We start from the raw sequence: 22,579 nt of genomic DNA, 5'->3' as shown, positions 1-22,579 counted from the left end.
CGGCCTACAGCTCAACTTGAAGAAATGTCACTTTGCCGCTACCAAGCTCACAATACTTGGTCATGTCATATCCAAGGATGGCGTTCTACCGGATCCTACCAAACTTCGTGCCATCGCAGACTTCCCCAAGTCCACAACCTTGAAAGAACTTCGCAGTTTTGTCGGTATATGTTCGTATTTCCGACGTTTTATCCGCAACTTCGCCAGTATCATCGCCCCTTTAACGCAACTTCTCGCCGGAGGCCCGAACCTCTCCTCTTGGTCACCAGCCTGTGATGCTGCGTTCAGTACACTACGCCGTCTACTGGGCTCTCCCCCTATACTCCGCCATTTTGACCCTGCCTGCTCGACCGAAATACACAATGATGCAAGCGGCGTAGGTCTGGATGCCGTTCTTGCTCAACGGAAACCTGGATATTCCGAGTATGTCGTCGCGTACGCTAGTCGTACCCTCACGAAAGCGGAATCGAACTATTCTGTGACCGAAAAGGAGTGTCTGGCCATCATATGGGCCATTACCAAGTTTCATCCTTATATTTACGGTCGCCCATTCTACGTTGTTACCGACCACCACGCGCCCTGTTGGCTATCCTCCCTCAAAGACCCCTCCGGCCGCCTCGCCCGCTGGGCGTTACGTCTTCAGGAGTACGATATCCACGTCATCTATCGATCTGGACGCAAGCACACCGACGCTGATGTCCTTTCCCGTTCACCGCTTCCTAACGACTCGACGGCTGGCTTCGTTTGTGCCTACGATATGTCGCCTCTCAACATTACCAACATGAAATCTGAGCAGCAGAAGGATCCATAGATATCCTCCCTCTTAACATTCCTGTCTACGCCCGCAGAGCTGTCTCCGTCACGTGCACTTCGTCGTCAGGCCCACCACTTCGCCACTCGTGATGGACTTTTATACCGCGGCAATTACCATCCTGCAGGGCGAAAGTGGCTTCTCGTGATTCCGCAACATCTCCGTGCTGAAATCTGCGCCTCTTTCCACGCCGATCCCCAATGCGGTCATGCAGGTGTCATGAAAACCTATTCTCGACTGCGTATGAGTTATTACTGGCGCGGCATGTACCGCTTCATTCGTCAATACATCCGATCCTGTACCGCCTGCCAACGTCGCAAGAATCCACCCCCTCAGCCAGCCGCTCCGTTGCAGCCATTGTCTTGCCCCAGCCGCCCTTTTGACCGTGTCGGTATCGATCTGTATGGCCCGCTTCCGACCACTTCGGCTAACAACCGCTGGGTCATCGTAGCAGTTGACCACCTAACCCGTTACGTGGAAACATCGGCCTTGCAGTCTGCCACTGCACGGGATGTTGCTTCGTTCATTCTGCATCGCCTCGTTCTTCGTCACGGCGCACCGAAAGAATTGATTAGTGACCGCGGACGTGCGTTTCTTTCCGACACTGTCGAAGCCCTCCTCAAACAGTGCCAGTCATTAACCGGAGCACCACAGCGTATCACCCTCAATCGAACGGCATGACTGAGCGATTTAATCGCACTCTTAGTGACATGCTAGCCATGTACGTTGATAGCGCTCACTCTAATTGGGACCAATTGCTGCCTTTCGTAACGGACGCCTACAATACGGCTACGCAGACTACGACTGAGTTCTCCCCCTTCTTTTTTTATATGGTCGTGAACACACGTCCACCATGGATACTATCCTGCCCTACCACCCCGACGCTTCAAAGACCACTCTACTGTCTGAAATGCACACATTTGCCGAAGGATGCCGACAATTGGCGCGCTCCTTCTCAACGCAGAACCAGGCTCAACAAAAGCATAACCGCGACCCTACAAATCCAGCGCATTCATATCCCTCAGGTGCCCTCGTTTGGCTCTGGGTGCCTTCCTCTGCACCCGGCCTCTCATCCAAACTGCTATAGCGCTATCATGGGCCTTACCGCATTCTCGAACAGTCTTCTCGCGTCAATTACGTAGCAGAGCCCTTGAACCCATCTCCAGATCATCGCGGCCGAGAAACTGTACATGTTGACCGCTTCAAGCCGTATTATGATCCCCCTACCCTTTCCTCCCCATGAGTCGCCAGGATGGCTCCTTTTCCGCCGGGGGGTATTGTAGTAATCCCGATCACCATCAGCTCGCGCGCCAACCCGAAGAGGTAGACGAAGTGGAGCCGGAGCCTTGTTGGCACTGCACTGTTGGTTCGAACGCTACCCCCGTCGCTTTGGTTTGCGGACGTTGCCTATGGTCTTGGTGCTCCAATAAACACCTTACATAATAAACTTCTAGTTTCGATGCATATGAGACGTCCAAACAATAAGAAAACGTTTGCAGCACTTTAGCTGTTTCGAGATTTCTCCTAGACGTTTCGTGTTTCGTGGGTCGGATTGCATGAGGGCCAGTTGTGCCACGTCCGCGTTCGCACTGGGGTTGTTGCTTTCGCGAATACAACCCGGCGTAATTTCATTTAGCTTTAAGGCACGAAAAATGCTAACTCTGCTCTGGTCGCTCGCTGTCGCCTTCGCAAGTTTGGCTCTCTACAACGGACGCTCACTCATCATCGTGGGTTTGCCTTGGCTGATCAGAACCCGTGGGCTGTGTAGTTTCCTTGATCGGTACATCGTTTTTCTGCGTGCCCTGCTCTGCCACACAGCTAATTTTGGAAATCTCAATTTGTCATTTCCTGGCTCGTTTCCATCTCCGCAACGCGCTACACAAGCTTCTGCTTTTGACTAGAGAGGGGGTTCAGCTACTGCCAGTTCCCCACTCTGATTTGATGGAACCGGATCTCCTACAACTACTTGGGTCGGCGCGCAGTTCACCTCGCTGGACGGGGTCCCTGCGGATTTCACGCCGATGGTACCGGCGCTACGTCTCAGCAGTCAGTGGCTCGACCAAGGTAACCCGATACTCTTCTGTTCGAGGCTCGGTCGACTTGCTGCTGCGGTCGCGTTGCTTGGCCGCTTCCCCAAGCAGTAGTTCACTCTCTGGTACCTTTAACTTTTCAGGCTCACTAGTGTCTAAAGTGTACGTGGTCTCAATCTCAGCGTGCTGTGCTTCCGACCCTTTCTCAACGCTTGGCAACGTAATCTCCGGAACTACCACCTTTGAAGCAGGCTCCCGAGCTCAGATCTGGTTAAGGCTAGTATGTCAAAATAACGGCTTGAGGGGCTAGGTGGTGCTCCATAGTATTTAGAAATGTGGCGCAACAAACACAAACACAAGAGAAGAGACACAACACACGCGCACGTGTGTTGTGTCTCTTCTCTTGTGTTTGTGTTTGTTGCGCCACATTTCTGAATACTAAGGCTAGTATGCTACTGCCTCCAAACAGAAACCCCTTTTCGCGCAGGAGGTGATCGGACTTGTTTGAAGATAGGTACGGGTACTGAGGAGGAAGCACAGATGACACCGCAGATTTTATCTAAAGTGCTCCGAAAGGCCCCTCAATAAGCACTTTGGCAAACACACGCTGTGAGCTTCCACGGCTTGTTTGATCCACGCGCACTCACCCGTGAACATCTCTGGTTCTATGTACGAGGCGTGAACCACTTCCGTGGTAGCCGCAGAATCACGAAGCCCTCGACACTCTTTCCCGTTCACGAGGAGCTTTCGAGTGTACTGTTCGAGAAGCTTCATGTTCTCGTCAGTGCTGCATATCGCACGGTGTGAGCACGGCCGATGACATCCCCATGTGACGGCTATGGACGCCTCGAAATGTATAACCATTACTATTGGTGATAGTTAACCACGACTGGCACTTTCTGAGTACTAGTTAATGAGTAATTAGTGTTAGTTAAACATCCTTAACTAGTAAGCGATGGTTAGGGATAGTTACGATGACCACCAAATGCATGGGTTCCTATGGGCATCTGCAACGCCGGCAGAGCTTGGCGAGGGGGCTGCGCAGCTGTTGTTGTTATGAACTTTATTTTTCCACCGATGTAGGAGGCCCTCTACTCCCCGCCGCCGGCACGCAGGCCTATGGGACGGAGGCCGGGGCCTCCGCGACTAAAGACAGGCGAAGCGACAGTGTTTCTTCGCGGCTTCAGCCGCCAGGCGGACAGCTTGCTGCTGGTTGGCGGGGGACTCGCTCCGCAGTAGCAGTTCCCGGGCTTCTCTACTATTTATGTTTTCCTTGGAGCCAGGGGAATCAAGACATTGCCAGATTATGTGATCCAGAGTACCCCTTTCTCCGCAGGTTTCGCATTTATCGTCCGCCTTTTCCTCCACTTGCGTGTGGAAAAGCCAGACGGGACTTGGGAAATTCCCAGCTTGCAGGCGCCGCCAAGCGACGGCCTCCTTGTTAGTTAGCGTACGGTCCGGTGGTGGCAGGGACCTTCTGCTAAGTCTGTAGTGTTCTAAAATTTCCTTATAAGTTTGCAGCCTCTCGTCCATCCCATCGCAATCCGGCGGCTCTACGGCTGCCCGGAAGTAGAGAGCTCGGGCTAGCTCGTGCGCCGCCTCGTTGCCGGGGACGGACTCGTGCGCGGGGGTACAAATAATTCGAATCTCTCAAGTTTTCCTTTCTCTAAAATTTTGGCTGCCTCCGTCGAGACCATCCCTTTTCCAAAGTTCCAGACAGCTGTTTTGCTGTCACTAATAACTATGCTGGCTTTCATTCCAACGCAAGCGAGCGCTATTGCAACTTCTTCAGCCGTGTCTACATTGCGGCTTCTAACGGACGCGGCGGCGGCGGGCACGCCGCGGCCGTTCGACCAGCGCCGCCGCTGCGCAGCTGGCCTTGGCTGTGACGTCACTCGGTCGCGGCATACCGCATACGGCATACACGAATCTCGGCTCTTACCCTCATAGTGAAGCTTTTCGCTTGTCCTTGCCCCGCCAGGGTGGTGCAGTAGTAAGACACCCGACTACTGTGCCGGAGTACCCGGGTTCGAAGCCGACCTCGGCTGTGACGTCACTCGGTCGCGGCATACCGCATACGGCATACACGAATCTCGGCTCTTACCCTCATAGTGAAGCTTTTCGCTTGTCCTTGCCCCGCCAGGGTGGTGCAGTAGTAAGACGCCCGACTACTGTGCCGGAGTACCCGGGTTCGAAGCCGACCTCGGCGGCTGCGTTTCGATGGAGGCGAAACGAAGAGGCGTCCGTGTGCTGTGCGATGTCAGCGCACGTTAAAGATCCCCAGGTGGTCGAAGTTACTCCGTAGCCCTCCACTACGGCTCCTCTTTCTCTCTTTCCACTTTCACTCCCACCTTCCTCCCTTCCCTTACGGTGCGGTGTCCACAGAGACAGTTACCGCGCCTTCCCCTTCATATAAATAAATCAGAAAAAAAAATCAGAACAAGTGAGACAGTTTACCCCGCCTTTCCCTTCCTATAAACCAAACCAATCAGCTTCAAAACGTAGATTAAAAAGGCGGTATTACAGAGGCTATCGCTGCAACACTCGCCGCTTTCGCTTTATCACTAAGTTCAAGCTATTTTAACCCCCACCACGCCCCAGTTTACGAAGAGGAGTTCACAGCGCGCCAGACCATGGAGCCTGTGGAGAGAGAACGCTCAGAAGCCCGAAGCTCAGATGGCACGGAATCAAACCGCGTCCGACCACAGCCGAAATCGCCTACCGAGCTCCTGCTTTAAAGCGAATGCTTCTTCAACCTTCAGCACAATAAAGAACTTTACCACGTATACCCATGTGAATTACACTTTCTGAGTACTAGTTAATGTGTGATTAGTTTTAGTTAAACACCCTTATGTAGTAAGTGACGATTAGTGATAGTTATGATGACCTCCAAATGCATGGGTTCCTATGGGCATCTACAACGCCGGCAGAGCTTGGCGAGGGGGCTGCTGAGCTGGCCTTGGCTGTGACGTCACTCGGTCGCGGCATATCGAATACGGCATACGCAAAGCTAGGCTTCGATCTTCGTAGTGAAGCTTTTCGCTTCAATAAATTATTAAACCTTGCCTCCACCGGAAATCGTCTGGCGTTCCTTGGTGCGCGTTCAAGTCATGACCTCCTCTATAAACTTCAAATGCCTCCACAACAACATCTAAGTCCCGCCGGGGTGGTGCAGTGGTAAGACGCCCGACTACTGTGCCGGAGTTCCCGGGTTCGAACCCGACCGCGGCGGCTGCGTTTCGATGGAGGCGAAACGAAGAGGCGTCCGTGTGCTGTGCGATGTCAGCGCACGTTAAAGATCCCCAGGTGGTCGAAATTACTCCGTAGCCCTCCACTACGGCTGCTCTTTCTCTCTATCCACTTTCATTCCCACCTTCCTCCCTTCCCTTACGGTGCGGTTCGGGTGTCCACAGAGCAAGTGTGACAGTTACTGCGCCTTTCCCTTCCTGCGAACCAATTTATTTACAACATCTAAGAGCAAAGAATGTATTGGTACGTTTAGGGATGTAACCGACAACCTGAAGAAAGACCGGAGGATATATCCGCCACCGGATAGATCCCTGAGTAAAAAGGAGTCATACGACTGGAGAAGACTCCAAGCTCGAAAATTCATTTCGCCCCTGTGAAGGAGTTGGACGGGTGCCAGAGGGCGGAAGAGGGACGGTGCAGAAACCGAAATCTGTAAATTTTGCGGCCACGTGGCAACATTAGATCACATATGGAGATGCGTTCGTGCCCCAGGGCGCAACGCGATTATAACTAGCGATGAATGGGAGACCACGCTAAGAAGCTCCGACGAAAAAAAATTACCGACGATTACGTTACATCCTGATGCGAAATTTGAGCGCAGCAAATAAGCTGTTTCACCTTTTCGATAGATTGAGGCAAAGAAATCGAGCAACACATGTATGCGGTATCACAGAATTTTTTTTTTCACACGTATTCCTTTAGCAAAGACTCCACTAACAGTTCTTGACAGTCATGAAGGAAGCTTTGTGGTCGGAGAAATAGACTGATATATGTTCGACTTGGTCCCTCTGCTCTGGCAGCTCATTTAGCAGCAGCAGCAGCAGCAGCAGCAGCAGCAGCAGACGGAGGACTTCCACCGGTCGTCTCGCTCATGGCTCGGAAAGAACTGGCAGATAATTTCGCAGTGGCGAACGGCAGCGGCAATTTCGGCTCTGGCGGTGCACATATACAGATCCGCCGCCACCGATCTGGCTCTCTGATTGCCACCGCACAGGGGTTCCATTGGAGGAGGAGCGAAGAAAGGAATTAAGTTCGAGCCGGCGCTTTGACAACCAGAGACTCGCAGGAAGAGGGGGGAGGGGGGCGGCGTGTACACCCAGCGGCAAACGATGGGGGCAGAAGCGCGCGCAGCAAGCGGACAACGCGATAAAGGGAGGATGGAAGAGATAGCAGCGACTAACTGATGCTGCTGACGCCGATAGTGAGTCAACCCCAGCTGCAGAGTTGGTTTCAGGGACAACGCCGCCGATGCCGACGCAAACAATATGATACCCTCGCTTCCGCAGCGCCAAGAACCAGGTCTAGCCGTGGGAAGGCGGTCACGTATTCGTCGACGTGCCGGGGCCTACGTGAAATAACCGGCGCGTCGGCAACTGAAGAGCACCCTATCCGCCACACAGGAACAGGGGGGGGGGGGACCCTCCCCTCCTCTTTCTGCATGGCGGCGACGGTGTTCTATGCACTCGCCCCGCCGGGGTGGTGCAGTGGTAAGACGCCCGACTACTGTGCCGGAGTTCCCGGGATCGAATCCCGGCCTCGGCGGCTGCGTTTCGATGGAGGCGAAACGAAGTGGTGTCCGTGTGCTGTGCGATGTCAGCGCACGTTAAAGATCCCCAGGTGGTCGAAATTACTCCGTAGCCCTCCACTACAGCCCCCCTTTCTCTCTATCCACTTTCACTCCCACCTTCATCCCTTCCCTTACGGCGCGGTTCAGGTGTCCACGGAGCAAGTGTGACAGTTACTGCGCCTTTCCCTTCCTATGAACCAACCTATGCACTCAGCCCCGCCGGGGTGGTGCAGTGGTAAGACGCCCGACTACTGTGCCGGAGTACCCGGGTTCGAACCCGACCTCGGCGGCTGCGTTTCGATGGAGGCGAAACGAAGAGGCGTCGTGTGCTGTGCGATGTCAGCGCACGTTAAAGATCCCCAGGTGGTCGAAATTACTCCGTAGCCCTTCACTACGGCTCCTCTTTCTCTCTTTCCACTTTCACTCCCATCTTCCTCCATTCCCTTACGGCGCGGTGGCGGTGTCCACAGAAAACAAGTGAGACAGTTACCATGCCTTTCTCTTCCTCTAACTAAATTAGCTTTTTAGAGCGCAGCTCTTTGGCGTCCGTTCCTGGGTTTCGCGTCGGCGTCGGCGTCGGCCTCGTAACCAGCTCCGCCCCCCTTTCATCCCCCCAGCGCTAGCAGCGACCGACTGATACCGCTGGATGCCGCTGACGCCGCTAGAGAGTCAAGACAGCATGACTGCATAAAAAAAGCTAATTTAGAGGAAGGGAAAGGCATGGTAACTGTCTCACTTGTTTTCTGTGGACACCGCCACCGCGCCGTAAGGGAAGGGAGGAAGATGGGAGTGAAAGTGGAAAGAGATTAAGAGGAGCCGTAGTGAAGGGCCACGGAGTAGTTTTGACCACCTGGGGATCTTTAACGTGCGCTGACATCGCACAGCACACGACGCCTCTTCGTTTCGCCTCCATCGAAACGCAGCCGCCGAGGTCGGGTTCGAACCCGGGTACTCCGGCACAGCAGTCGGGCGTCTTACCACTGCACCACCCCGGTGGGACTGACTGCATAGAACACCGTCGCCGCCATGCAGAAAGAGGAGGGGAGAGTCCCCCCCCCCTGTTCCTGTGTGGCGGATAGGGTGCTCTTCAGTTGCCGACGCGCCGGTTATTTCACGTAGGCCCCGGCACGTCGACGAATACGTGACCACCTTCCCACGGCTAGACCTGGTTCTTGGCGCTGCGGAAGCGAGGGTATCATATTGTTTGCGTCGGCATCGGCGGCGTTGTCCCTGAAACCAGCTCCACAGCTGGGGTTGACTCACTATCGGCGTCAGCAGCATCAGTCAGTCGCTGCTATCTCTTCCCTCCTCCCTTTATCGCGTTGTCCGCTTGTTGCGCGCGCTTCTGCCCCCATCGTTTGCCCCTGGGTGTACATGCCGCCCCCCTCCCCCCTCTTCCTGCGAGTCTCCGGTTGTCAAAGCGCCGGCTCGAACTTAATTCCTTTCTTCGCTCCTCCTCCAATGCAACCCCTGTGCGGTGGCAATCAGAGAGCCAGACCGGTGGCGGCGGATCTGTATATGTGCACCGCCAGAGCCGAAATTGCCGCTGCCGGTCGCCACTGCGAAATTATCTGCCAGTTCTGCTGCTGCTGCTGCTGCTGCTGCTGCTGCTGCTGCTGCTGCTGCTGCTGCTGCTGCTGCTGCTGCTGCTGCTGCTGCTGCTGCTGCTGCTGCTGCTGCTGCTGCTGCTGCTGCTGCTGCTGCTGCTGCTGCTGCTGCTGCTGCTGCTGCTGCTGCTGCTGCTGCTGCTGCTGCTGCTGCTGCTGCTGCTGCTGCTGCTGCTGCTGCTGCTGCTGCTGCTGCTGCTGCTGCTGCTGCTGCTGCTGCTGCTGCTGCTGCTGCTGCTGCTGCTGCTGCTGCTGCTGCTGCTGCTGCTGCTGCTGCTGCTGCTGCTGCTGCTGCTGCTGCTGCTGCTGCTGCTGCTGCTGCTGCTGCTGCTGCTGCTGCTGCTGCTGCTGCTGCTGCTGCTGCTGCTGCTGCTGCTGCTGCTGCTGCTGCTGCTGCTGCTGCTGCTGCTGCTGCTGCTGCTGCTGCTGCTGCTGCTGCTGCTGCTGCTGCTGCTGCTGCTGCTGCTGCTGCTGCTGCTGCTGCTGCTGCTGCTGCTGCTGCTGCTGCTGCTGCTGCTGCTGCTGCTGCTGCTGCTGCTGCTGCTGCTGCTGCTGCTGCTGCTGCTGCTGCTGCTGCTGCTGCTGCTGCTGCTGCTGCTGCTGCTGCTGCTGCTGCTGCTGCTGCTGCTGCTGCTGCTGCTGCTGCTGCTGCTGCTGCTGCTGCTGCTGCTGCTGCTGCTGCTGCTGCTGCTGCTGCTGCTGCTGCTGCTGCTGCTGCTGCTGCTGCTGCTGCTGCTGCTGCTGCTGCTGCTGCTGCTGCTGCTGCTGCTGCTGCTGCTGCTGCTGCTGCTGCTGCTGCTGCTGCTGCTGCTGCTGCTGCTGCTGCTGCTGCTGCTGCTGCTGCTGCTGCTGCTGCTGCTGCTGCTGCTGCTGCTGCTGCTGCTGCTGCTGCTGCTGCTGCTGCTGCTGCTGCTGCTGCTGCTGCTGCTGCTGCTGCTGCTGCTGCTGCTGCTGCTGCTGCTGCTGCTGCTGCTGCTGCTGCTGCTGCTGCTGCTGCTGCTGCTGCTGCTGCTGCTGCTGCTGCTGCTGCTGCTGCTGCTGCTGCTGCTGCTGCTGCTGCTGCTGCTGCTGCTGCTGCTGCTGCTGCTGCTGCTGCTGCTGCTGCTGCTGCTGCTGCTGCTGCTGCTGCTGCTGCTGCTGCTGCTGCTGCTGCTGCTGCTGCTGCTGCTGCTGCTGCTGCTGCTGCTGCTGCTGCTGCTGCTGCTGCTGCTGCTGCTGCTGCTGCTGCTGCTGCTGCTGCTGCTGCTGCTGCTGCTGCTGCTGCTGCTGCTGCTGCTGCTGCTGCTGCTGCTGCTGCTGCTGCTGCTGCTGCTGCTGCTGCTGCTGCTGCTGCTGCTGCTGCTGCTGCTGCTGCTGCTGCTGCTGCTGCTGCTGCTGCTGCTGCTGCTGCTGCTGCTGCTGCTGCTGCTGCTGCTGCTGCTGCTGCTGCTGCTGCTGCTGCTGCTGCTGCTGCTGCTGCTGCTGCTGCTGCTGCTGCTGCTGCTGCTGCTGCTGCTGCTGCTGCTGCTGCTGCTGCTGCTGCTGCTGCTGCTGCTGCTGCTGCTGCTGCTGCTGCTGCTGCTGCTGCTGCTGCTGCTGCTGCTGCTGCTGCTGCTGCTGCTGCTGCTGCTGCTGCTGCTGCTGCTGCTGCTGCTGCTGCTGCTGCTGCTGCTGCTGCTGCTGCTGCTGCTGCTGCTGCTGCTGCTGCTGCTGCTGCTGCTGCTGCTGCTGCTTGCTGCTGCTGCTGCTTGCTGCTGCTGCTTGCTGCTGCTGCTGCTGCTGCTGCTGCTGCTGCTGCTGCTGCTGCTGCTGCTGCTGCTGCTGCTGCTGCTGCTGCTGCTGCTGCTGCTGCTGCTGCTGCTGCTGCTGCTGCTGCTGCTGCTGCTGCTGCTGCTGCTGCTGCTGCTGCTGCTGCTGCTGCTGCTGCTGCTGCTGCTGCTGCTGCTGCTGCTGCTGCTGCTGCTGCTGCTGCTGCTGCTGCTGCTGCTGCTGCTGCTGCTGCTGCTGCTGCTGAAATGAGCTACCAGAGCAGAGGGACCAAGTCGAACATATATCAGTCATATATCAGTCTATTTCTCCGACCACAAAGCTTCCTTCATGAGTGTCAAGAACTGTTAGTGGAGTCTTTGTTAAAGGAATACGTGTGAAAAATAAAAAAAAAAATCTGTGATACCGCATACATGTGTTGCTCGATTTCTTTGCCTCAATCTATCGAAAAGGTGAAACAGCTTATTTGCTGCGCTCAAATTTCGCATTAGGATGTAGCGTAATCGTCGGTAATTTTTTTTATGCAGTCACGTTATCTTGACTCTCTAGCGGCGTCAGCGGCATCCAGCGGTATCAGTCGGTCGCTGCTAGCGCTGGGGGGGGATGAAAGGGGGGCAGAGCTGGTTACGAGGCCGACGACGACGCCGACGCCGACGCGAAACCCAGGAACGGACGCCAAAGAGCTGCGCTCTAAAAACAGCGAGCGATTCACCGTCCGCCTGGCAGCCGAGGCTGAAGACCTCTTCTCATAGACGGGGCAGGGTGTCCTCCAGCCGCGGTGTGACAGACTGCCTCCTCGGACGCCTGCGTGCGGACCCGGAGGTGGCTGCCGTGCCATATTCGGCGGAAATAAATGTTCTTCCTCCTCCTCAAATGTGCGCATGGCGTTCCTTGGTGCGCCTTCAAGTCACGACCTTCTACATACTTCGTGTGGGATGAGTACGGAGGAGGTGGTGAAGGGTGGCAGTTCCTGGCCCTACGAGACAGGGGCGGTAGGTCAACGCCGCTTGCGGCGGGGGCTATCCAGCCACTGACTTTTATCTGTTGTAGGCCGTCATTATACTCGCCACTGCTTCGGTGGTGGACGATGGCTGTTGTTGCGGCGTGCGTCTTTCTCTCCCTCTACTTTTATTGCTAAAGTAATACGAGCCTTTGGCGTGTCGTGGCGCCTCCATACATGACCTTTGACGTGACCGTGTGACGTCACGCCAGACCGAGAGACGGGGCCCCAGCTCGCGCCATCGGATGGTGGCAATGAATCCTTACAGGAGCCGCAGCGGTGACGTCACGCCATTTTCATGTGACCGTGTGACATCATGCCAGACCGAGAGACTGGGCCCCAGCTCGCGCCATCGGATGGTCACGCTAGGAGGATAAATGGGGTTGTGGCTCGGCTGCTCGCAGAAGTCGGGGCGCAGCCTTACGGTATGTCGGATGAAGCGTATAAGGCGAGGCTGGAACGATCTGCTGCAGCCAAGCGGCGGCTCCATGCTGAAGAAACAGAAGAACCGCCTGGTTACGCTTGGCTCAACTAAGCGTAGCTTGAATGTTTAGCTGGGGCCGAATCCACGAAAGAGTTCGCTTTGGAACGCGTTCGCTTTCTCTCTCGCTTCCTCGCTCCATTGGTCGCGTGCCGCCACTGCTGGCGGTGACGCCATTTCACGAAGGCGGGACCACGAATTTCGTTGACGTCACGAGGCATGTCAATCAAATGAAAGCGAACGCGTTCGGTCGCTGTGTGGAACGCGGTAAGTGGCGTTCGCTTCAGCGCGAGAATCATGCCGTACGTGCCCCCCGTCGCCGCTCTGTTGTTCGCAGTGCTCAGCGAATGTGATCGGTGGCTTCGGCGGTCGCGCGCACATGACGATCCTTTCGACATGCCTGACGACGCCTTCCGAAGGCACTTCAGACTGTCGAAGGGGCTTGTGCGCCGGCTATGCGAAGAGCTAAAACCCCACCTTGGTCCAACGAGGAAAAGCGCGCTCACAACAGAGCGGAAAGTACTCGGCGCGCTGCGGTTCTTCGCTACCGGAGGCTTCCAGGCGGTAGTCGGCAGCGAGGTAACTATACGGCTCCCGCAGTCGTCGGTGAGCCGGACAAATTTGGCCGTCGCTCAGGCAATCGTGCGTGTCGGCACGGAGAAAAAATGGGTGTCGTTTCCTCCTACTCCCGAGGACCCGAGGTGAAGGCCCGCGCCAAGGCAGAGCAACCGAGATGGGACCGCCCAGCAAAGCCGATTGGCTGTTCTCTGCCCCCAGCGCTCATCCCACCCTTCTCCTCCCGATGCCTACGTCAAATTGACGTCACGGCAAAGCGAACGCGTTCCAAAGCGAACTCTTTCGTGGATTCGGCCCCTGGACTGGTTGGTCTATGTATAAGCAGGACCAATCGCTTTCGCAATTCCCCGGGCTTAACCAAGTTGAGTCACAGCAAACTTTTTCTTTCTTCTCTATTTTCTCTTCTCTCCGCACGAGGCAGCGGAGGTGGCTCAGCTACAGAGCTAGTAGCAGGCTCATGCATTTTCTTTTCCTTCTTCCTACAGCTACGGCACTCCGCCTTGAGAGCGAGCTGACGCGGTTCACCTCGGCTCCGTGTTTTTCGAATTGTGTATGCGGATTTTAGACCCGGTACGGCCTGAACCCACTCGAAACGGTCAGTGAAGGTGTTCGGCACCTGTTTGCAACAATTTTATTTTCGGCTCGCTGTTCGCTTCGAAGCTTTTTAGGACTAGGCGTTTCTGACGGGCTAAGCCTAATCGACGCCCTCGGCCCACCACGACCACGGCTGCTCCCGGGCCACAGCCGGGCGGCGCTGCCGCCACAGCGCATCCGGTAGATGTGACCTTCAAAATTTTACTTCCGGCGACCTTCACTCCGGGCCAACCACCGACTACGACCCCACAGTCAAGCCAAGTTACAAGGCGTTCCGATTATCCGCCCTTACCGGCGGGGCACGAGCAGATGGACGCTGCGCCGTACTTCGCATCCAGCCGAACCCTGACTCCGACACCACAAACGCCACAGGTTACACCAACTACAACCCCACAGTCAAGCCAAGTTACAAGAAGTTGTGATTACCCGCTCTTACCGGCGGGGCATGAGCAGATGGACGCGGCGCCGTACTTCGCATACAGCCGAACGCTGACTCCGACGCCACAAACGCCACAGGCTACAGGGAGCGTTGATTACACGTTATTGCCGACGGTGCACGAGTAAATGGATGCCGCAGCTCTGACTGTCTCTACAAGCCCTCCTGCTCAGGTTAAGACAGCTACAGGATGCAGCATGACTTCAACGTATCGCAAGCGTCAAGTGTCCCCACAACGCCTGCACACAGAACGGGTGAGTCGTCCTCATTTCACTGCTCTGATCAGGCCACTTAACAAAGTGCATGTCACAAACATCCCGAAACAGGCTATACCAACGCAATAGAGCAAAGTGCTGTCTCAGTATTTTTCGGATATGGCCATTCTCCGTTTTGATTCTGCTGCTAACTGCATCCGCATAACTGTCAGGGACGCTGAGCATTTCAAGAAGCTGTGTACATTGACCCGCTTAGTCGCGCGAACGCGGTATTCTGTCCAAGCGTTCGATGTGGACACTTCCCCACTGAAGCAGCCTGCGGTTGGCAGCACGCGAGGTGTGATCGGAATTAGAGAAGGCCTCACGATGGACTATATCATGGCACATCTGCGCTGCGAGACAGCTGAAATCACAGACATACGCGTGCTCGGTAAGACAAATTTGATACTTCTGACCTTCGCATCAGACACATTACCTTCTCGGCTAGTATTCGACTACGAGGTTACACGAGTCCGTGAATACCGCCCGCGCCCAGTCGCATGTTATAACTGTCACCGCATCAGCCATGTAGCCAAATACTGCTCGTTTCCCGCCGTTTGTCGGGATTGCGGTAAGAACCCGCACCCTGAGGACCCCGGCTGCAAGCAGTTTCCTCATTGCGTTGCCTGCGGCGCTTCCACGCATATCGCCCTGAGTGCCCAGTGCCCGGCTCGAGCTTATACAAAGCCTGTCGACAAATCAGCACCTAAGGAGTCGGATGATCCGAATACGCATCAGGTGACATCCTCACATACTGTCTCCAAACATGTATCATATGCTGGAAAGACCTCTTCTCCAGGTTTAGCCGAGGTCATTGAGAGCCTCAGAGCAGAAATATCTGAACTGCGCCGTGAAAACCAGCGTCTCCGGGAGATAACTAAGGACAAGATAACAATGGACACCCAAACTCGTTCCCAGACTCCGCAACGCAGCCGCTCACAGAAGGGCCGCAAAAGCCGTTCGCCTACCCGCCGGCCGCAACCGGTCAGTGTCTGATTCCGCCTATACCCACATGCTGGAGCTAATCCGACAGGAACGCGCCCAAGAGACAAAGAAGCTGGAAAAAACTCTGCGAAAAGAAGTTAATGCAACTCTTACTGCTGCCCTCACTTCCATGCAGAGCCATCTGCAGACTATGTTTGAGGAGTTCCAACGTACCACACTCACAGACGATAGTAAGCGCCGTAAATCTGTGCCCCTTTCATGAGTAATATGGCTCATGGAATTCAATGGAACTGCAGAAGCTTCAATCAGAACGGTCCTACCCTTCGTACATTTGTGCCTCAGCGCCGTCCTCTTTTCATACTCCTTCAAGAAACGCGCGGTCCTTGTAAAATTCCTGGTTACTGCACTTACCAGACACCTACTATCCAACATAAAAACGGCCGTTCAGAGGGACAGGCGGCCGTCTTAATCCGAAACGATTGTCCTTCCACTCAGCTCTCGCTTCAGTCCCTTTGCTCTCCCACTCGTGAGATTGTTGCAGTAAAAATCTTTCCCCTGGCTAAAAACCTTTCGTCGTAGCATCGGCCTATTTCCGGCCAGGTAACGTCATGGCAGAACCCTGTACCTGGCTCCCTGACCTTGAAAACGCAGCACACCCTTATCCTACTCTTATTGGTGGAGATTTCAACGCACATCACGCAGCCTGGAGCTCATCTCAGCCTAATCAACGTGGTAAACACCCATTTGACGCCCTTGATCAAACTCTTCTTACCCTGTGCAACGAACCTATCGCGCCGACCCGTATCGGTCTACATCACTCTCGAGAAGACACTACACTGGACCTTACATTCTCGTCACCGCGTCTTCTTCGGCGCTGGGAAGTCCTTTCTAATTCTTGGGGTAGTGATCACTTGCCCATATTGCTCACTCTCAATCGTAAATGTATTCGCGTTCGGACAACACGTTCGTTTTTCAACTGGGACAAGTTTCGTGCTAATACTACGACCCCCTTCTCAGATATTGACTCCTTCCTGTCTGTACTCCGAGATGCCCGCACTCAACCTCTCGAATATATCCCCTGTGACGATTCCACAGTTGGCATGGATGCTCACCTGGCTAACCTTTGGCGTCGCGCAGATCACCTCACGCAACGTTTTCGGACACGCGGAAAACGTCACAAAGATCTCGTGCTTCTTCGACGACAATTAAAGCTTATCCGGGCATACCAGCTTCACCTGCAAAGTGAGGCTTGGCACGCTACATGCGACCGTCTTGGACAAGTACCGGGCCTATCACAACTTTGGCGCATCTTTTGTGGCCTAAATGACAAGGCACGCGGGGCCCCACCTCTCGCCGATCTCCTTCTCTATGGCAACCCGGCTGATGTTGAATATAAAGTTAAACGCACCTTTTTTCCACATGCCAGCCTAACGCCTCCACCAGCAGTCTCCATTTTCCCAGTCAGAAACCCTGATCCAGACCTGGATCGCCCATTCTCAAAGGGAGAACTGCAAGCAGCCCTCGGAAGAGGCCGAGCTCGCAAAAACCCTCGACTTCCTAGTAATTTGCGTCCAATCGCCCTGACTTCACATCTCTGTAAACTCATGGAGCGCCTGCTGCATACCCAAATTAGTCACTACATTGAATACGTTAGCCCTGGATTTCATCCAGCTCAAGCCGGCTTCCGCCCTAACCTCGGAACGCATGACTGCCTTTGGCTTTTGCGAGGAGTTCTGAATAGAGCTCATCGTAAAGCGCTACCTGACTATCTCCTGGCTGTCGATATACACAAAGCCTTCGACAATATTCGCCATGAGGTTATCCTGGAGGAACTCGCCAAACGCTTTCCTAGTATTCGTGCCCAAATTTGGATCCGCAATTTTTTGACATCTAGACCCATTCAGCTACATGGCAAAGCTCAGGGATGGGTGCCCAAAACCTATTACTTGGATAGGGGTGTACCTCCGGGCTCCATTCTCGGACCCATATTGTTCAACTTGGCCATGACACTCGTCTCCGAGAATCTGGAAGTGAGCACAAGCGTAAGATTCGCTATATATGCCGATGATATTACCGTCTGGACTGAGGCAGCGGATTACGTAGACAAATATTCTATGGAGACTGAACTTCAGGCGGCCCTTCTTTGTCTTGAAGATACACTAACCAAAATTGGCCTCGAACTCGCACCACATAAAACAGAATTAATTAGTATCGACGGAAAACATAAAACCAACCCCAGTATGCAGATCCATCTTCACATCGAGGCAACACCATCACCTCCTCAAATGGGCAAATCCACATTCTTGGCCTGCCCATCTCAAGCTGCAACAGTCCCTAGAAATGGGTTCATCCGCTACAACGCCTTTGGCCAGCACTGCCACATACTATTCGTCGCCTGTCCAACCGGCACGGCGGTGCGCGGCAACATGCCTGCCGTGCGATGGCCAGAGCAGCGGCGGTCGGAAAAATCCTCTATGGCACGCCCGTCCTCCAACTGTCGAAGACTGACTTCGCTAAGGTCGAACGCCTTCATCGCTCAACACTACGCACTATTACCGGTCTACCTAAGCACACTCCTATAGCCGAACTTGGGCTATTGGCCGCTCTTCCACTGCTCACTACCATCGTTACCGAGTCATAGACGCGTCATCGAATACGTCTAGAGAACACTGTCCAAGGGCGTCGCCTGCTGGCCTGGGATGAACAGCGTAACGACAACACACCAGCCCTGTATGCATCTCTTCCCCCTTGGGAGATGCCAGTAGTCATACGCCTCCATCGCCGACCTATAAACCGCGATTTTGTCATTCCCCGGGAGCTCCTCGCTGCCCATCACAGACAAGAGCGAATCCCTGATACGACTGACATATACACCGACGCATCGATTACAAGCGAATTTGCATCTATGGGCTGGGTATGTGATGACAACCCTTCCCTTTCAGGCGCTTATGCCTGCCACCTACCTCAAGGTACCCCTCTTCATGCAGAACTTCTCGCGATTTGGGGAGCCTTGTCAGGAGTGCCTTGCACTGGAACTGGTTCAATACGTATTCTTACTGATTCCTATGAAGATTGCAAGGAAATCGCTACTCCGGATTCACAAGATGCAACCGCTACGGCCATACAGCGCCTCCTTAAACGCCACCAACTCGCGACCAGAACTGTCGCTATTCACTGGACCCCAGGTCACTCGGACGAATCAGGGGGCAATGCGGCGGCACACGCCGCGGCTGCTTTGGCAGGTGGGATGTCCACATTTACTTCCCCACCCCCCTTGCTTCATCCTTATTCGACCTTGGGCGGGCAACTCACCCCTTCTCTTGCCCTGATGCACTATACTCGGACCAGTCTTCGTAGCCTCAGTCAGCATCGCATGCAGGTGGCCACACCAGACCCACCTTTTACGAGAAGAACCCACCTCACCCGAAGTCAAGAAGTCTTTTTGAATAAGCTCATCGCCCATGCGGCTTAAACGCCACGTATTATGGCCCGCTGGCGCCAGTATACGAAGAAAATGATTACGTGCCCCCACTGTACGACTCTAACTCGCGGCGGCATATCTCATCTACTCTGGGATTGGCCTGCTTTTTCTACTGGACGCTCCGAGATCAAACCCTACCGACTGAACTACCGTTCCCTTCTAGAAACTGATGCTAACACACAGATGATATTTGACAAGTATGGCTCGCTTAGTGGCCTGGTTAGAACTATGTGATTCGAGTGACGACCTAAACAATGAAGATTCTGTCTACTCCACTTTATCCCCATCCATGGCCATGAGCCTTCCCATTCAATAAAGGACATTCAATCAATCAATCCTACAGCCACAACAGAAGAGAAAATAAAGAAGAAAGGAAAAAGAAGAGGGAGAGAAAGACGCGCGCCGCAACAACAGCCGTCGTCCACCACCGAAGCAGTGGCGGGTGCAATGACGACCTGCAATAGGTACAGAACCAGTAGCAGGCCCGTGTATTTTCTTTTCCTTTTTTCTACAGCCATAACAACAACAACAACAACAAGTGTGGGATTGCAGATGGCAGGAACGCTAAACAAGGATTGGTTTGGTTTGTGGTTTGTGGGGTTTAACGTCCCAAAGCAACTCAGGCTATGAGAGACGCCGTAGTCGAGGACTCCGAAAATTTCGAGGCCGCTTTTCGATGGCGACGAAAAGCAAGGCGCCCGTGTGCTGTGCGATGTCAGTGCACGTTAAAAAACCCAGGTGGTCGAAATTTCCGGAGTCATCCACTACGGCGTCTCTCATAGCCTGAGTCGCTTTGGGACGTTAAACCCCACAAACCAACCAACCAACCATGTTAAAACAAACGCTAATGGCGCGCACGAATCTAGCACAGCAGCGGGGTTCCCCGGCCTGTGGTTTGAAGGCGGCTGAGGAAGAGGCGGGAGTCGCACAGCAGAGCAGACCTTGTGGCGGCGGAGTGAGCTCGAGCAAACGGCCGCGACCAAGGCGCCGGCCCAGCAGCTCCACGAACAGCGTCTCAGCCATCAGCTGCATTAGAAATCGGAGACCCCGCTAGACGCCTATCAGAAGTAGTGTCTAGTTAAACAAAAAAAAGAGCACTGCAGAATCTGCATTGGAGTAATGCGAAAGCACTGATGCTGCCATTGGTTGCTTCTAGTTGCTTAATTCACTTCTTGTTTACCAATTTTAGTCTTTGGTACTTTAAAATTGCGCGCCAATCCCCTCAATGCCCTTTCTCGGCTCTACTCCCGGTTGCGTGGCGCCACATCCTTGACGGCATATCCACTACGGCACCACTTTATCTCTTTCCACTTTCTCTCCCATCTTCCTCCCTTCCCTTACGGAGCGGTTCAGGCGTCCACAGAACAAGTGTTGCAGATACTGCGCCTTTCCTTTTTGTGAACCAGTTATTCTAATTACCTAAATACTCATTGGCCTAACTACTTTTGGACACATTACGTCGCCCCGTATCGATTGATCAACTCATTAAGCTCTACCACTTCTCAATTACAAGTGCTGCGGACACGTTCTGCGGACACGATCTGAGCACACGGTCTGCGGACGGAAGTCCGCCGTGTAGGTCATGGTCGCAGAGAACAGAAGTTATAAGCAACTCCTTAACGGAGTGCACTTACATGCGGCCCAAGTTCGCAAAATAGTTCTTACACCACATAAGAAGAGCAGCATCCTGCAACGAGCTGCATGAAACGCCGGAAGAGCGAAAGGCTCGCCTTGCTAAACGGCGACAGGAGGAGGCCGAACTTCGCGACGACGCAGAACAGACGTTGCGCAGAAAGAGCGGAATGAAAGGCTCCGGGAGAAACGAGCGACGGAGACCCCTGAGAAAACAGAGGAGCGAATAGCGAAACGGCGACGGCGAGAGTCTGAAAAACGGCTATCAGCCGTGCGCACCACCAGTTTAAGCAGCCAATCACCAACAAGATACAGCAAGCAGAACTGGAGCCAACGTGACATAGCCAGAGCGATGTTCCTAAATTGCCGCGGTCCAACGAACAGCGCGCGCGCTACTGTGGCCGCTCCCCAGAACTTATAAAAGCAAGTCGGAAAAATCTGTGAGCACAGCGAAGTAATGCATTCGCATTAAAAAGAAAAAAAAACTTTGGTAGACGTCGAGCGCTGCGTCTAATACTTCTAATACAGCTGATCGCTGAGACGTCGTTCGTGGATTTCGGACCAGAACAAAGCTGGCACCCTCGTCGCCGCCGTTGTACTACTTTCCGATCACGCGTTGTATCCCTCCAGCATACAATTCTTTTTTTTTTTTTTTTAACTTCACTGCATGGTCATGCGGCATGGCGATGCGTCCCGGCCTCTGCAGGAACTCTTTTTTTTTTCGAAAAATTAATCCCCTAGTTAATTCCATTATAAATTAATTTGCATACTTTTTATTTGACTGTCTACCCACTATGGCTCCGTTGTACATTTAAATCCGGCTTGGGGCTCTATGATGTACGCCAACCTCGCATGGAAGCGTTGAACAACGGCGACAAGCGTTGCGCCCAACGTTACGTTGCGGCTTACTGTAGCAGTGGACAAAGAAATATGAAGCAAAAATGAAGTGATACTTACAGCCATCCAGGAAATTCTTGTTGAGAGTTGAATGGGAGCCTTCCCTGTGAGCATCGACTTTTGTAACCTTGAAGGGAGACGGCGAGTCGAGGAATTACAAAGCACGAACGCGTAACGGAAGCACGAAGTTGTTTTATTACAAACGCATATCCCAAGTGAAGTACAACGGTCGATCTCCGTCCTCGCCCTGCGGTCCCTGAGTTATTCTGCCCGGGCCGTGGCTTGGGCGTCCTGCTTGCGATGCCACTAAAAATAAAGGGGTACAATGTTCACTACATCGAAAAAAGTAAACGTGGTTATCTTACCGTTTCCAAGGTTCCCTCGTTCGTCGACGACGCCTGTTAGATGCCCATGTGCCTGAGTAGGAACTCCTTCAACGGCTCCAGCTGCTGCAGAAGTAACCTGGTGTGACGGAAGAGAAGGTATATAACGTGATGAAAAGTATTCACAAAACGGGCTGCAGCCTTACCCTTGAATTGTTGGCTTGTCCCGCATTTGCACTTGCCATTAGGTTTTCCCAGAGTGCATTTCGTATAGTCATCTCCTCGACTTTCAGCTTGCTCAGTTGTTCTCTGAGGTACTGAATTCCCGCCTGAAGTGATTTTTCTTCCTTCTTGAGATACCGGCCACACCGTAACTCCGCCATGTTTGCTTAGTGCGGAAAAACAAACCTAGGAGGGAGCGCCAAGGCGGAAAAGGGAAAAGAATCATGGGAAATTAGCCATCACGTGATACGGCAAGCGGTAGCCGGTAGCTGGTTTCGGTTGCGGTTTCACACGCTTCGCTCTGAAGGAATGCCTTCGCGTGGCCTTCGCTACGCGACGCCTGCACTAGAAACCTGAGGCGCGCGCTGCGAGCATGCGATGGATTGGATGGAACTTTGGATTTTAGACGGGCTGATTCCGTGGGGGCTGCCGCCGCGCAGTACACCCATATATTTCGCGAAGTATGGCTGGATACCCTCAGCTGCGCCAGCTGCGCTGGGCTCGGCGCACAAAGACGAGGCACGCAAGAACAAGAAGGATGAGGGGACGAAGCGCTGATCATAGCTTCGTACTGTCGTCAGTTGTGTTCTTGTGCTCTGTATTTGTGCGCTGAGTCCCGCAAGCATGGGATCAAACCAACTAGCCCAACAAAAAGTACTGCCATATGAAATGCTGCTTGCCAGGATGCAAGAACTACACGATATACCTCTCGGGGCTGTCGCTCCTAC

The 22,579-nt window shown here is 54.5% G+C and overlaps 1 protein-coding gene across 1 annotated transcript; it reads right to left on the bottom strand.

Annotated features, from left to right (window-relative positions):
- Nucleotides 1-21,482: 21,482 nt before the first annotated feature.
- Nucleotides 21,483-22,013, bottom strand: LOC146186531 (uncharacterized). Its single transcript, XM_084605706.1, has 3 exons — nucleotides 21,836-22,013; nucleotides 21,672-21,768; nucleotides 21,483-21,612 (listed from the first exon to the last, which is right to left on the bottom strand). Exons 1-3 carry the CDS (start codon nucleotides 22,010-22,012, stop codon nucleotides 21,503-21,505), a joined length of 384 nt encoding a protein of 127 aa, XP_084461832.1. The 5' UTR covers nucleotide 22,013; the 3' UTR covers nucleotides 21,483-21,502.
- Between the last annotated feature and the right edge of the window lie 566 nt (nucleotides 22,014-22,579).

This window comes from Amblyomma maculatum, chromosome 6, assembly GCF_055883805.1.
Source record: "Amblyomma maculatum isolate TAMU_Amacu chromosome 6, ASM5588380v1, whole genome shotgun sequence".
Classification (NCBI taxonomy): Eukaryota; Metazoa; Arthropoda; class Arachnida; order Ixodida; family Ixodidae; genus Amblyomma; species Amblyomma maculatum.
This window is presented reverse-complemented; position numbering and strand designations above follow the sequence as displayed.